At 31.0% G+C, this 17,846-nt stretch overlaps 1 protein-coding gene across 1 annotated transcript in view; it reads right to left on the reverse strand.

Moving 5' to 3' along the window:
* LOC105359497 (uncharacterized) overlaps positions 1 to 17,846 on the reverse strand; it is a 224,319-nt gene that overhangs the window by 12,279 nt on the left and 194,194 nt on the right. Inside the window, exons 12-14 of the mRNA XM_011496111.1 lie at positions 6,430 to 6,536; positions 1,858 to 2,036; positions 958 to 1,122 (exon numbers count right to left, since the gene is read on the reverse strand). Coding sequence (XP_011494413.1) covers positions 958 to 1,122; positions 1,858 to 2,036; positions 6,430 to 6,536 — 451 coding nt within the window. The remainder of the gene's footprint in view (positions 1 to 957; positions 1,123 to 1,857; positions 2,037 to 6,429; positions 6,537 to 17,846) is intronic.

Raw genomic sequence — 17,846 nt, forward strand, 5'->3', positions numbered from 1 at the left:
CGATTTCTCAAGTATGTGTATGCATAGTGATTCAGGTATTTATATATTTCAGCACGCGAAGAGATAATTAGATATGCATCGTAGCTCAATTTTGCACATGTTGTATGTATACATGTGGTTTATTACAAGATAGACGTAGCCTATATGTAGCGAATATTTTATTCAAAAGTTCCTTGTTTTTAATGGAGTTTGAACTTTTTTTTTTTTTATTTGTTTTGTTTTTTTTTTCTTTAACTATTCGTTACCCACAGAAATTGCAAGTATTTTTTAATTACGGTTTTTTTTCACTCCCATGTCGCGAGACAGGTGCAATCAATTTTTATTAGAAAGTGGATGCATTAAAATTTATGATTATTTTGGGCTACTAATGCAGCGAGTAAAATCACACGCGTTGCAAATATTCATATTTTTTAATTTAATTGCTTTAGATTATATCGCAATGAAATTAAATTCTATTTTTTTTATTTCCGTTTGTAAGAGATTTCGTTATTTTTTTTTATAAATACTTGTGAGAAATTTAAGCAAATGTCGAGTTACAGTTTATTCTTACTTACAAAAAGTCCTACTTATTAATATCCCACCAAGGCTATATGTATATATATATATATGTGTGTGTGTGTGTGTGCGTGTGTGGGTGCGCGCGCGCGCGCGTGTGTATTTGTACAATAACTTATGTAAATGTTTGGATGAGCAAGCGAGCCATTTATATTGCTCAGTGCTATCGAAAATTGTAGGAATAATCGAAATTATTCTTTGCCTTTAGAGGGAGTTTCGAAAAATCTAGTGTCAAAATGAAAATGTATACTGGCGCCGAGGTGTAAAAATAATGAAAGCCGGTAACGAAAAGGTAGGAAAATATTTGGCGGTCAAAAATGAAAAGTCGGAGATTGGCCGGCTTGTACTCTCCTAGCGAAAATAGAAAATCGAGGCGACCTACGTCCCCGCGTACCGACTCACCTGGCTATTTCCACAGAGACACGCCAGCGTGTTTCCATGGGGTCGCGAGACAAGGAGTAGATGATCGATGTTGTCCAATGATTCATTGCTCGCGCAGCGGCAGCCCTGGTCACCGCATTGCGTCGTGCAGTGGCTGCTGTACGTCTGGTTCATCGTGCTGTTCAGCTGGTTTTCGTCAATGTTCAGCCCACCAAAACAAACAAACGTACTCGAAATTACTCTCCCCATTGCCAAGCGCGCGTGCTTTCGCCGGCTTTTTTCACTCCCCGCCCCCCAACTCCCTGCCCGTTATTTCATGCTCGGGCAAGGGTGTCCAAAGGAATGTTTATTAATGTTCGTCCTCTACTACGGCCTCTTTATTAAGAGAGCTTGGGCATAGTTGTTTGTTGATGCAAATTTCTTGCCGATTGTTCGTGCATTTGTGTATTGTTGTGTGATGACGAACGATGGCTCTCTGTCATTTTGTTTACCTTTCGTTTCAGCTTTCGATAATTTCCGAAACGTTTCCTTCGTTAAATGCCCCAAAAAAATTCGATTTTATAATTTCGTTAATTATGACATTTGCCATTTCTCCTTATTTATCATAGAATTTTTATTCATTCACGCACCAATGAAAAGCATAAACTGATTGTAATCGTGTCAAAACATTTGAAAAGCAATACTAAGTAATAAATCTTTATTGTAATTTATATTAAGCGGTAAAATGTAAGAAAATTTTAAATACAAATGCTTATTTTGTATTTATATTTTATATATGCAAAGTATGAGTTTATGAAAAATATCGGAACCTTTCTCGTGAAACATAAAATTTTTGTATTTGTTCGACATATCTTATCAGTGACTTATTGAAAATTTTACGTCTATAATGATAAATTATTGTAAATGCTGTTTTATGCTTACCGTGATAATTATCGCTTGATTTGCTGCTGGAATAAAATGTTGCTTACACTTTATATTCCCGGAAATGCTATTAAATTTATAAGCCTTGGGATGTACGACTGTGCCTATTGTCGGTGAACTTAGGCCATAATATTCGACGTCGCAAAATGTCTTTGGCTGCTGTGTACCTGATTCGCGCTCTGTAACAATATTTAAAATTTCGTCGCACGTTTGTTTATTGATAATATTCGTTAATGTAATATGTTTTAATATTTGGCAAATAAAAATTAATTAGAAAGCGCCGTATAACGGACTCGGTTGCTTCACGTAAAAATGTATGTACTATTTGGCGTCGCCGCTTATAAGTTCATTACAAGTTTGGTATTCAAATTCGATTCCATAAGAATGATTTAATAAAGTCCATTTTCAACTGTATTTTGTATTTTCATTGAAACATTGGAATGAAAATTCAGATATTGTGCCTGAAATTGCTTGAATTAATGCCAGAAACAACAAAAATACGAGTATTATCTGTGACACGTTATTCCGTCTTTAAACCATACAAAACCATATATATATATATATATATATATATATATATATATATTGTTAGATTATTGTTTATTATGAATTAATATATAAATTATTCTTAAAATTTTGAATACTGTATATACTTATCATTTATATATTTTTGCCAGCTACATTGACGAAAAACATTGAATTTTTATTCTTTCAAACCGACAACAAGCGTTATTGTATTTGTTGTGCTTTTTACTTAATTATTGATTTATTATCAGAATTTTTTTATTGTATTTTTTTAATGCTTTTTCATATTATCGTCAATGTGAAAACTGTCGTTATTAATTGTAAGACTATTTTATAATTCGGATATTATACATTGAAGCAATCAATGTGTTTATCTTTAATTGATATTATTGTTTTTTCTTACTTTATCCTTTCCTATTTAGTGTGAATTCTATTTGTATTCCTCATTATTTACTTGATTTGTAAAATTTTTTACTATACTCACTATTTGAACAGTTTGTAAAAGAAATTATTGAAGCTGGAAAAAACAAGTGAAATAATATTTATATTAAATGCCAATGGCATGTTAATAAATTCTATAAAATCGATCCTTTTTATTCTATTCAACTCGGAATTTTTACTATACATTTTGTAATAATTCGCTCCTTTAATAATTACGAACATTTTTATTTTACTTTTATATTTTACACGTAATTTTCTTTTATTACAGTTTGCCTATCTAAGCGAGCTTCCCTCGCATTTGAAGCATTTACTTTTCCTATTTCACCTACTTTTTATTTTTCAAGCCAAGTCTTCAGTTTGTCGATGCTGCAAGCGACTATACCAAGTAGGTAAAATTTCCTTCAATTTTCTTTTATTTTACACAGTGACTGAACGCTTATGTACCAATCTTTCTGCATACGTGCACAAAGTTGAATTTCTCGACTTTACAACTTTGCTCTTTGACGCGGCGATAGCCTAAATATTGATTTTTACCTTTAAATTATATCTTAGTTGCAGTAATTTTATTGATGAGAATTTTCTCGCTTTTCACTTAAAAGTAGTTACAGAACGGTAAAAATATTTCATAAAATTACTATTTTATATTATGTCGGAATTTTCGCTTTATTTTGAACTTTATTTACATGAAAATTTACAAAGGAAGAAATTATATTTCATACTTGCTTAAATCTGATATGTGAAATAGACTTCAGACGGAAAAAACTTTAAATTCGAAATTTGAATAATATTTCCATTACTAAAAGTTTCGAATATCGTAATAAAGTGTACATGCACATTCATAATGCAAAATTTATACATTAAACCCGTAGTACAATTTTTATAAAATTACGTTGACGTATTGTGTATTGCTAAAATTAGAGATGGATATCTTCGTTGGGAAAAGTATTCTACCCAATTACCGAATCTAAACGCAATTAATCTCTTTTATCTCGCTTTTACGAAGGTGATGCGTTTGAAATCAAATTATCCTAACGGAAAAAATATCTCTCATTAATATGCATATACGTGTTTGCACCGCTAGTAATAGGAAAAAAAAGCAAAGGAAAGAAACAAAGACAGTATTGTATATATATATATATAATATTGATAATCAAAGCATTATGTCCCCTATTATTAAAAAAAGGAAAAAAAAACACACAAGAAAACAAAAACGAGAAAAAACATATTAACGAAATACATAAAGGAATAAAGAATTTTCATCACTCTTATATACTGACATTCGGAGCACGGTTTTTTTTTATTTTTTTTTTTTTTAATTAAGAGCTTGCGCATGAAAAGAAAAGTCTTTGAAATCACTTGCCCCTGCGGATTCATGAATTCACTTAATCATCGTGACTGCAAATAGACACACGCGCGCGTCATATCTGTAACTTTTCTGCTCGTCAGCTCGTCCCATTCCCGAACGCGTTTCGTTTGTTTTTTTGCCATCCGCCTCGCCATCTTTTTGTTCTTTCACCTACTCGGCTTGATTGGAATTCCTATCACAGACAATCCAGTTTACAAGCTCGTGAAACAAGGATCGTGTTTGAGCTTTGCTTCTCCCTCACTCCCCTTTTCATTAGTTTCGCTTGTCCTTTGTTGATGCGTAAATCGGTTATTATCCCGAATATGAACTATCATAAATCATGGAAAATATAATGAAGGTATGAAAGGTAACTTATATTTCAACTCCCTCGTGAAACTGTTATTGTGAACATTTTTGAAAGGAGCTTAAATAGAATTATAATTATCATTTTATTTGCACAGTCGAGGCACTGATTGATTTAACAATTGCAAATATCAAGCTAATAAGATTTTGCTTCACTACTTTTCATCATCCTAATAGACAGCCATTATTAATTTTAACGGCATAGTCATAAAAAATTTTTTGTTTTTTGTTTTGCCAATTCAATCATTTATTTTTAATCTATTTACGCACATTCGCGGGATTTAAGAGGGAATAATTTACGTATTTCCCGCTTTAAATGCACCTATTTTTTTTTTTTTTTTTTTAATTTATATTTTAATTTAACGTTTGTTAGATTACTAATTAATATATAAAGTAGTTAAGCCTTTACTTTATCTAAACTCCATTGAAAATTGAATTATAATGTTGAGTGCAATATTATAGCACTTGGGTTCTAGAAGTTTGTAAATTTACCGAATGACCATTATGTAATAACCATATACGTCGGCTTATGTTAATTAAATCGCTCCTACAGACTAAATTTTAATATATGAAAATTTTAGAAAACTGGCACTCAAGATATGATTGATAATATTTTAGATGTTTACGTTCATATTGGTATATTGATAATTATAACTATTTTTTTTGTTTAGGATTAAGCAGAAATATTTTATTGTTTAATCGTTGAAAAAAGCCATCGTGTTGAAATAATATATGTCTCTCGTTTCAGACTCTATGACCTCTAAAAAAAAAAAAAAATAATTGCATTTCTAAATATACATATTTATCAGTTTTCATGCGACGAACAATATATTGAAATTAAGAATCCAAATTATTAGAGAAATAAATAGCTCGAACAACGTTTGCTTTATCGTTTGATAAATAACTTGCGCACCATCGCGAAAGAGATAAATTCTTCAAGATTACATCTAATACTGCATCTACACGCACACAAATATGTTTATTATCTTGTCATAATTAGTGTATCCATTACTAAAGTGTTTGGAATATATTCAAATGATTTACGTCGTTAAAGCCAAAGTTATTATCTCAAAGTCTAATAGTTAAAAATCCCAGTTTTGAATCTAAACAATTATTAAAAAAAAAAAAAAAAAAAAAAACTATATTCGACCAATGAAATTTGCTTTTATGCTTGTAAATTAATAATGCCTCCCGAATAAGTCGAGCAACTTAAGTATTGATAAAGCCAGTCGACATCGATAGGAATACAATTATCCAACCAATTTGCTCCAACACATAAGCTGCGCACGGAAATGGGCATATTTAGTTTTTGATGTCGACGGCAGGACTAATGCGCGCGGTATAATTAGTTGACATTAACTGTTTGTGTTTGCTTGCCTAATGGAGCGACGATTGCATAGTGCAAAGCTTCAGGTGCTTGAATTGCAGCCGCGCACGTCGGATTAGGCTGGGATAATCCGTATCAACTAGATTTAGCTTATGCTCTCGCTCGATTTCTCGAAACGAGATTACGCGGGAGGACATTATCTTCGTTTTAAGTAGCTCGCCGATCTTTGCGCTGAAAAGTGTCGGCTACCTTTATTGAGACTGTTGGCCGCAAGGACCTTTGACGAATAATGTAGGGTAATTATGCGGAAGGAATAGCTTATAACAATTGTTGCCGTTGGCAGACTTTTATTCATCGTTATTATATACTCCGAGCAATTCCTCGGACACGTGTCATTAAAATACGTTAGTTAATCCAACTTAATATTACATTAAACGAATGATACGTTAGATTAACGAATAATGCCATAAATTTATAGATTATAAGGTGAATATTTTAATGGATTATGGGTTGAGAATTTGAATTTTAATTGAAATTAAGCATGAAAAACTGTTTTATTTTATAATCATACCATTATAAAAATAAAAAGACACATCCATGAAGTCATTATCACTGGCTCGTGTTAGAACGATTGTCATATTTCTGCTACTAGACGAGTATCTCTTCTTCTCGGGAGCTCTAAAACATTGAAAATTTTATGTGTTAATTAAATAACTGACTTTATAAAAATAGCTGAAATGTTATTATATTAATATATTTTTTATATAAATGTTTATAATAATGATCATAATGACGAAAACGACGGCGGCAACGACGACGACGATGACGACGACGATGATTAATAATAGAATAATAATAGAAATAATAATAACAACCACACAATGATAATAATGCAAAGTGCACATAATTTTCTAAATGTAAATATTCAGAATTTATAATAAATATAAGAGACCTTGGACTGGATATTAATTATAATGTCGAATTAAATTTTAAACCTACTAGATAATGTTTCATAATAGTACGGAAATTTCTTATACATTTCTCTTATATGCTGTATCAATTTTCCATAAAAGTTTCTTCCATATGCCAATTAAGAAATAGTCGCTCTTAGCGTGCAAATTTTTTTTATTTTCAATATTATTAGACATTTCGTAGTGTTGAGTAAAAATTGTTGCTAGCGACTAAGTTAAAAAAAATCAAGAAGATGTCTCGGCTTACAAGTCAGTATAGTTTGACAGGATTTTTTTTTTTTTTTTTTTTTTTTTTTTTTTTGATCGAGCCAAATTCTTCTCAATAAAGCTTTCTTTCATCTCTCCTAATCATTTATACTACGTAAGGGCGGCTAACTGAAATGGAAATCTTGGGACGAAAAGCAGGAATGTAAATAAATTAAATCGCAGCGTGGCCATTGAAGCCGAGAGAGCAATAATCATTGCGCTGACTGGACTAATGTCGTGTAACTCTTTTTGATAATTTCAGGAGGACGTCGACGGCAGCTATCTTTGTTCTATGAGTATGACGGGGCTGCATCGAAGCACACGAGCACCGAATCAACTTGAAAGTTCGCGTGCAGCCTCGGCAATTCCAATTCCCTCTCCCACCCACTGGCATTGGTTCACGAACCCACCACCCCAACTATCCCCAACGCGGCTCCCCGGGAACCCATTATGCGGACGAATTTGCAAATCACTCATCGTTCGCGCCATTGTCTTGCGACTGCGTCGAGCCTAACGTACCACGACGTCGACTGAATTTAGATCGGTTTTGGCCCGGAGACACATAGCGATGGCTCCATAACCGTTCTCGATCTACTTGTAATCGTCTGTGTTGAGTTTTCGAGGGATGGGATGGTCGTTTGTCGTGTCGCTTATGACTCGGGTATTCTTTGTCAGCTGGCTTCGTTGAAAAATTCATACTTTCATGTTAACGCAGTTCCTTCGAATAAATTAAAATTGTTAACGAGTCGTTGCGTAGCGGAAGAAAATTCTCGCCATTTGCATTATGTAGGTGTAACGCACATTAAACACAAGTTTAATTAATTACTTAAAATTAAATCTCAGCTAGTGAAATTGAATTCTATGACTATTAACGATAAGGGATCAACATAAATACAATTCTCCACCTTAACACTGTAAGATTTACATAATAATATTTAATTATTGTAATTTCTACGTTCAATAGTACGTTATAATAAGCAATTAATTTTCACTTTTAAAACCAAAAATCATCCACTTATTTCATTTATACGATGGATCTAATGCTAAATTAACTTTTTTTTTATTAAATAGGATAATTTAATACGCATTGTTAATAAATGTATTTGAAAAACAAATACAACGAAATACTTACTAATCACGCGCATCATGAACCTTTTAAGTATTTTAATATTCTTCTTTACGTATTATTCTACATAGTTCGACTGGCTGTTTTATAATTACTTCTTCCATTAATTATAGTTTCCTTCTTTAACGATATACAATTTCTATTTGGGTCTTAAGTTTTAATAACTATAGTTGTGCGAATCTACTTAAAAGTAATAATAACTCATGTTCTTTATTGTACTATAAAGGTCTTTCATATAACTTAAATAGAAAATTCTTGTTTTCTTGTAACTGCGTTTAACTAAATTTATGATTAACTCAACTTTATAATAAATTGTGAATCAACGAGGTTAAAGGATTAAAAAAAAAAAACCAATTAAAATTACTCGTCATCACCAATAGAATATTACTTCTAAAATTATCAATTTTTTCAACATTAATATTATATTTGAGCATAATTATTTTCCAAAAAGTGTCTTTTTTATTATGCGAGATTTGTATGAAAACTGTGTTATTAACAATGTACGAGTTTTATTTATATGGTATGTTCAAGTAATAACAAGTGGCGATAAATTACTTATTTATATTATATTAAATTCATAAAATTTTAATTTATAAATTCAGTTGGGCAACATAGATTATCACACATCCTTATTATGCAGCAAGCATAAATCTTGCAGATTAAAAATATCTTTTAAATATTTTTGAGAAAGTTTTGAGAAATCGGGAGAAGTGGATTGCAGTAACCGGATGTTTTGGTGGTTGGTATACTACCAACGACTCCGCATGCGTTTCGGCTTGGCCGCACCATTTCCGCAGTGAAGCCGAGACCAAGTTCGTGCGGTTTGTAATGCAAAGAAAACGTTGATCACGGTTTTGGAACAATATGCTTTCACAATACCTTCCTCTTCTGGCTAATGTATCTATATATACTTATATGAATTGTTTTTTTTTTAATCTTCCTTTAGAAATATTATAAATTTTCATTATATTATATTAAATAAAATTGTTTATCAATAATAAGAATTATTATAAAAATAAAAGCTCTATAATCTGTTTTTAAATAAATTATATCACCAGCTTTATTATATGCTGATCTTTATAAGATAGTTTTATACAAAGTGTTCTTTTTTTAATTATAATAAAATAACATATAAATAAGTTTTTAATTTTTGAAATTTTGTTACTATTATAAAAATGGCACAAAAACAAAGGAAAACTAATATATTAACACTGATAATTGTATTCATTTGAAACATATATATATATATATATATATATATCGCTCTCTCTCTCTCTATTGTCTGCCGAATTCATAACGAGAATAATTTCCATTACTATGTTTAAACCGTTTATTGAAGTTTAATCGAAATGTAATGTAGAAATTTCGGTACAATCGAAGCAGCCGTACTAAATTTAATTATCTTCTTCGTATTTATTTTGTGCTTCGAAGTTGGCTTTTCTCTTCGTAGCTTCGATAGGAAATTCGATTTGGCCTTAGTAATGGAAATGGAATACAGAAGTAACTCTCCGCATAATAAGCGATATATGTATTTTTTCAAGTAATTAGGTAATTGTTTTATTTTCCTACATTGTTGAAAATCCTGAAGTGATGAAAAAGATAGTGCATTGAGTTGTATCTTGACGAATTGAAGTAAGCGACAAATATTCATAAAATTAACAAAATTCTGGAAATATTAGATTTCTGCTCTAACGTTTTCTGTTAATATAATATAAATTAGTATATGCGCCAAAGTTTTTTCTGTGTTATTTAAATGTATATCGCTGTAACTTGATTTGTCTTATTGTCCATATAAAACTAGCATAGCAAATTGTTCACACACACACACACACACACACACACATACAGAGACAGAGAGAGAGAGAGAGAGAGAGAGAGAGAGAGGTGCGCACATGTCACTTATTGAAGTAATCAATGTATGGGAAAAGACGGTTTACATCAATTTTATATATAAAAAAAAAATTCGCTGCACAATATATGAGGATAAATAATTATTTACCAATGGATGCTTGAATGGCGTAAGCTGAGACAACAGATTCAGCGAATTATTTGGAAGCAATTTTGGACATGTTGGTTGTGCATCAGAAATGTTGCTGACAAAGCGCTAGTGAAAATCAATACGGTGATTCTATCCATGGCAAATATGGTCGGTTCTGTGCCAATTAAGACGCTAATGCCCAGATATGCATTCAATTTTCTCTTTTACGAAGTAATCTTAAAATGATCTGGATTGGGTAAGAATGGGAGGAGACGAATAACTATTAAAAAATTCGACACTATATAAGATAAGAATTTATGTATTATAAATAAATTATAACGTATTGCCAAGGTAAATCGTTAGTGTTTCATGCGGTTTCGTTTCTCTATATTTACTGTAAAAGCGATTAATTTTAAAGATGGACGGGACGATAATATGGATAGCCGGAAATTTTATATTATTCGCTAATCTAAGGATTTAATTATATATATATATATATATTATTTTATTATAAAAAATTTTCAAATAATAAAATTTTTTTTAACATATAACGGGACAGTTAACGATAAATATTATTAATACAGATATAATAGCGTAAAACCTAAAGTTTCTCGTAAAAATTGGAGACCGAGCAAAGATGAAAGTTTACGAAAAGTTTCAGAAAGTGACTAAATTAAGTTTAATGGTATTTAATATTTAGTTGATTTAATGTCACGAAATTAGAATGATAAAATGATGATTAAATATTTTCAATGATAAAGTATGGATCGGAAAAAAGAAAGAAGGATCGTTGATCGATTGAATGAAGTCGAGAAGTAAAAAAACAGGATAAGATTAAAATTAATCTACCGTTGACGTGATTTTACATTACTAGTATTGGCAATCATAAGAACTCCAATACTGACAAACATGTTATACATGTATTTACATGAATGGAAATAAATAACATTCTTAACCAAATCAATTACCTACTACTCATGTATTATATATCAATGGATATTATAACTTCAATTATATGATCCAGACTACTTTTATAATTTTTAGCAATTAGTAGTAGATTTAAAAAACCAATGAATAAATATATTTGTATTTTTTAAATTAATTTTATTAAAACAAACTATCGTAAAGTATAATTAGTTTGATCTTTAACATACATTATGTTAATTTTTCAAACTGATTTTGAGAATCAAACATTTATTAATATTGCATCGAGTATTTTAACGAAGAAATAAAATTATTCTTAAACTGCAAGTTTGTAATTGCATATTAAACTGCATAATGAATAATATAAGAATAATTATGCAATATTTTTTCTACTGTAATCACGACGAAAGATAGATGTTTATACTCAAACAATAATTAATAGTACACAGTCGAAGATAAAAACTTCGTCGGTTATTACAGAGATTATGCATACGATATGTAAGTTGTCTCTAATAAAGAAAAATTAATGCAGCTAATCATTAAGTTTGAGATATGTAGTTAAATATTATTATATATTTATGTTTTTAATCAGCATAAGATAAATGATAGAATGTAACATAGCCGTTACGACGTCACATAATTATTAGACAATTAATAAATAATTAAATACAATAAAATCGATGAACATTGTTTAGAAATTTGCATTGAAATTCTGAAATAAAAATGAAAATTCTTTTTTATGCTAATTCAATGATTAAGCCAGCTCGTCCTAAGTTTACAGAGGTGAACTTATAAAAGGTGAATTTCAGATGAAATTACGATGAAAAAGCAAGTAAAATATTTCGAATCACTTTTATGAAACCGTAGTGAATTCAATATGAATCGGCGGGCGTAGTAGTTTGTAAGGAATTCGAAATGTCGCGCGGCGGAATGTAATTACATATAGTCCGTGATAGTATTTATCTAATCCATATATATATATATATATATATACACGGTGCTCACAGACACGAAGGAGAAGACTTGAGTAAGAATATCGATTAGCGACTGGGTCGTCGACGATTTTCTCCAGAATAAGCAAATGAGGTTCTGGTACGACTGATCATTCGTGCCTATGTTTTCCGAAGGTGTGAGAAATTCCGAATAATATTCATTGTATTTAAATGATTATTTTGATACGATATGTTAAGTGATTTAAAATTTCAATGTCAGTGCTGAAGAAGTAAGAAAAAGCAGTGAGATAAAATGCAGCCATGAATAAGGAAATTAGTTTTGAATTTGCAATAAATTGATGTAAATTTTCAAAGAATTTCTTTACATTTAAAAATTTCAAAACCGTAATTGTTTTCTTTTGTTTTAAAAATATTTATTAAAATATTTTCTACTTTATGAAATAAAACATTAATTTTTTTATGGGAACAATGTCGTTATTAGAAAGATATCGTATATACCGGCATAAGAAAATAATTGAATATTAAAAACTTTTTGTCATCAACATTTTACGTAGTTAGACTATTTTTATTACTCGTGATAAATTGTATATTTTTATGAAAAAATGTTTCCTCACTTAGATAATTAAAAATTTCAATTATCCTACAACACACAAAGATGTAAACTTTCTAATTGTCTATAATTTTATGTGAATTTAAACTATATTAATGCACTTTGAATAATTATAACATAAAATTGGCATGAATAGCTCGTCACAATAATTAATAATCAATTCATTTATTTATTCTCGCAGTTTTTTCATTATTATTATAAGATTTTTTTTTGGTGCACAGCTATGGGAATCTAAGGTTTTTATTTACAATATACTATTTTATGATATTTTTATTTATCTATGAACATGCTGGAACGAAGACAATTAAAACTATTGTCTATTAATGTATTTTGAAATTCGTTTATATAATATTTTTAAAAAAATTCTTATGATTATATTGTCCATTAAAATTTTTATTCGTTATATAGAAATTTTGTAGAATGTAGAATTGGCTTGAGATTCCTTTGTATAATTGAAAGTTATATTGTAATTTGTATAAACAAATAAAAGAAGCGTATGTTCATTTAATAGCACTAACTCCAATAGGTCATTACATGACATAATTATCGATATTATCATCAGTTTGTAGAAAAGTAGCGTGATCTTTACAAAGTTATCTGCGAAGTTGAAGCAGCAGCCAGACAGTAGTGGCCCGCACTATTATCCCCCCATCCCCACCCCCACGTCCCATAGTCCCTATGACTATCCTGAAAATAATGCGCGCGTGGCGGGAAAGAGAAGGTGGTAGATATCGGAATCGTTGTTTGCAGTTCGAGTCGAAAGATCAAGCGAGTTGGCGAGTTGTATGGCGCGTTGCCAAGCCCTATCCGGGTTACTTTTCCGGTTGTGAACAGCTGCGTATGCGTTCTCGGGGTACACATACATACGCGGCGGTGGTTGGCAGGAGGGCAGGATGGCCTTATCGGCCGTGTACTTTCCCTCCGTAAATCCCACCAACTATAACGAATCTTCGAAATCCGAAGACACGGCGGCTTGAAAATAGGCGAGTGAGGATGAGAACGGGGGTGGGGAGGGTGTGCTCGAGTGGGGGTATGCAAGCTTATTGCGCACGGGGGAGCTTTTGCGGAGGCCGTGTAGCTGCTGAGCTCGGCAACGAGTCGACAAGAAAGCGTTATTATATATTTCAAGTTTTCAGCTTTTTCATTTTAATTGCGGCCGCTGCTTTTGTGCTTGATTTTGGACTTATTAGGTTGCGGGGCGATACGGCGAAAAATAAAGATTCAATTTTCATTCTCTTCTGTCGCCCGGGGATTTCATTTAAGCTGTAAATGTTGTACATTAATTACTATATGGGCAAGGTCAAGTTTGTTTGATTAAATATTAAACTTATTAAAGTTATTTGCGTAAGCATTCGCTGTCAAGGCAAAAGTTTAAATTGAATGTTTAATAACAGATATTTAAGTTGCATCGTCTTTGATAATGGCCACGTCAGAATTTTCATATGAAATTTAAAAATATATTCAAAAATGGAGCTCGGCGGGAGGGGGATGGTGGTGATGGTGATTGTTTGTACGACGGTAAATCTCTTTATATAACGATTAAAATAAATTATTCCGAATTGTTGAAAAAAAATCAAAAAAAAAAATAAAATTCTATCGGTAATGTATAATAACGTATAAGAATTTAATGCTTAATATATAATTGTAATACGTAATATTTAAAACTCATTAAATCTATATATTACGTCGGACCTATAGAATATTTAAATTAAAGGATAAAAAGCAAATATTGAAGAAAGAAGAAGAATAGGAATGAATTTCTACGCAATTTTTCATATCATTAATTTGTAATATAATATTCTCAAGTACGATGGCAAAAAAAAAACAAAAAAAAAAAACAAAAAAAAAGAACGAAATAAAAAATAAAAAACTAAAGTAACTAAATAATAATGTAAAAATCTATCGTTGACGTAACATATATAATACAATATTTTGGTACATATATATATATATATATATATGTATATCATGTACCACACACCAAATAATCTTTCCATTAACATTTCTTTAAAAAATATATATTACATATGAATTTTAAGCTCTCACGTGTATTAATGCGGAATCCTAAAACAATTCCTCCCTTCAAATTCACCGTCCAATGGGAAAATCGAATGAAATCGATATATCCCCTTAAGATTCATTTATTTTCATAGTAAAACATAACAATATATTAGCGCTTGTACAACGAGCGAGTGAAGGTAAGGGAAATGGAGAGATAAGTGTAACAAAACGAGGACAATAACGGGCTACGGAGAGAAACGAGTCCACGTGGTATATTTGTCATGACCCTTTAGGGCGTAAAACATGCGTGAAGTGTTGTTGTATCCACACCGAGCATTCGGTGTGCATATAAATCTAGTCAACGCTAGAAATTAAAGTATATTAAAAGAGTACGGCCGGGGCGTATTTCGCTAACCGTTATACGCCCTCGTTAGAGAGAAGCCAGGAGACTGAAATTGAGTCCACGAGCCGCATTTCCGGGATTATATACTGCAACGGGGCACTGTCCTTGTGATTTCAATGGTTTCGAGAGATAAACTTATGAAGATTAACTACGGCTACAAAATGTTTAAAGTACATCGAATGGTGAAAGGAACAGCGGTTGTCAGTGATCCTATCGTCCGCTCTGTTATTGTTTTTGTCTTGCAAATGTTTTTTTTTTTTTTTTTTTCCATTAATATTTTGTTATCTGAAGTTGGATTGTGCAATCTATCAGGCAGGCATAGTCGCGGAACGATTTAAGTATCTATAAAGTCGTTCGAATTAATAAATTGGCAGACTGTGAGCTAAATAGTTGCATTATAAGTATGATTTTATTATTTTGTTGGTAGTACATTATTGTTTGGTAGTACTGAACGACGAGTCGAAATTTGTCATAACGTATGTAAAGGAATCGTTTTTATTTTAATTAAATATCCAGATTATCTTGCGTTACACTGCATTAGATCGATATAGTGTTATTCATTAAATTTACGTAATCAATATTACTCGATTATGAATGCATAAATGGAGGAAATTAATGAAAAACTTATTTGAAAACGATGACTCTCGCCGTATCTACATCACAATATCAATTATACAGGCGTGCAAAAAAAAAAATAAAAATATCTTCAACTCCTTTCGTAATATTCATAGAAAGAGGAATGAGGGAGGAAAGAAAATTCATAACTTCGATGACTGCAAGAAAGGAAAAAGTGGGCATGCCAGCGTCGAAGAAGAAAAGAAGTTTTACCGAATAGATATGAGAGCTAAGGGATAAGGACACGTGGGATATTTGGAGATAGAAAGACAGTAGAAAAGCATGCATTTATGCATCGGGTGAGGAGCCGGGATATGTTTGTCATGGGATATGTCGTGTGATGGTCACGCCCACATGTGCATCGGGTGTCGGCTTATGAAATATATAAAGCACCTTCGAATAATATATCGATACGTTTCGACCGCGAAATCCGGACGTAACGCGATGCCGTTGCCTCTCGGGAATATCAGCTGAGCGATTTTCTCTGCCTCACCATCCATTACGGTTGCTTACGACTCACTTTTATTTTAATCCACACCAAGACGAAACGAGCATTCCGGTTGTACTCCCCGGTGTGCGGTCGTGAAGCTGCTCTTTAAAAAATCGTAAATAACGATGGAATCCGAAAAATTAAACAAAAAATCCCTGCAGTATTTTACGTAAAATATTGGAGAGTAGGTGGAGGAAAATTTTTTGAAATGAAATATTTGTGTGTTTGAAGCCAAAATATTAAAGGTATTTAGCAGTGTGTACTACAATTTTTATTATATTTATGATATATCTCGTTGATATTGTTGTTATAAATTAAACGCGAATCTTTACAAATAAATATTAAATTGTCATAGATAAAATTCTTTTGTGTGCACTTTTGCACTTTATTTTACCGTTAAACAAGATTTTCAAATAATTCTTAAGAGGATTATTAATATGAGTTCTAGAAGGACAGTATAGAGAAATTGATATTATGAAGTATTTAATCTGGTATTGTGTTTACATTAATACATTTACTTCAATTAAATGGTAATTATGAATTAAAATTTTGCAATTCATGAAACCATAGAATTAAATTATTATTGAAATAATTTTTTTCACATTATAATTATAAAAGATTACTAGTAACGGTAGTTTTCCTTGAGAAACATAGTCAGAATAAGAGAATAAAAACGGAAAATAAAAGTGACAAAAAAAGTATGAAAGAATTATAGGGGGAGAGAGAGAGAGAAGAACATTAAGTAAGAGGGAGAAAGTAAAAAAAGCCTGAGGAACAGATATATTGTTAGATATATATATAGTTCCAATGAAATATACAGAGATAGATAGGTAGAAGAGAGAGAGAGAGAGAGAGGGAGAGAGAGGGAGAGAAAAGGTGAGTAAGCGGGAATGGGGGGATGGGGGAAGAGAATGGTGGTACTTCACAGCAACCTTTGACAATTTTGGAGATATTCGTCAGAGTATGTGAAATCGAAAAAGCTGCTCAGAGTTGGTTACGACAACTCAATTCTTACGTGAGTCAAATGATTGAGTTCTATGCTTCTGACAGTGGAGGTGAAGCTGTTTTTTATTTTTTCATTTCTAAGAAGGAATATAAACGACTTTGCTATATTCGTCTATTCATTGTTTGATCTAACGTTACCATTACAAGAAATATATTTTGTATTATAATATATAATGGTATTATATTATATAACATATCTAATTAAATAATCGCATTAATTCATTATTTATAGAAAAGTTTCTTATCTTCGCGTAAATGAAATACAGAATCGATTTAAATCGATTGTGTTTTTCTCTTACACGATTGCTGCAGGAAAATCGATAAATTTATCACAAGTTTTTATCATTCCTGAATATAAATTGTTAATATAATACTTAAATATTTTCGTTTTATATGCATTTTTATATTTATGTGTATTGGTATTTAATAAAAAAAAAAAAAAAATCGTTAATTTCCATTTATCTATACACTATCACAATACGATCTATACAGACATTTAAATATCTATTTATATACAGAAATTTTGGATAACACATACAATTGATTATACTTAAATAATTGATATATTTCTGCTCATAAATTTTTATCATATTAATTATTAATATACGTAATTTTATTTATAATAAGCCAAAATAAAAATATATTATCTTATATAATTCTCTTCTC

This window comes from Ceratosolen solmsi, unplaced genomic scaffold, assembly GCF_000503995.2.
Source record: "Ceratosolen solmsi marchali unplaced genomic scaffold, CerSol_1.0 scaffold11, whole genome shotgun sequence".
Classification (NCBI taxonomy): Eukaryota; Metazoa; Arthropoda; class Insecta; order Hymenoptera; family Agaonidae; genus Ceratosolen; species Ceratosolen solmsi.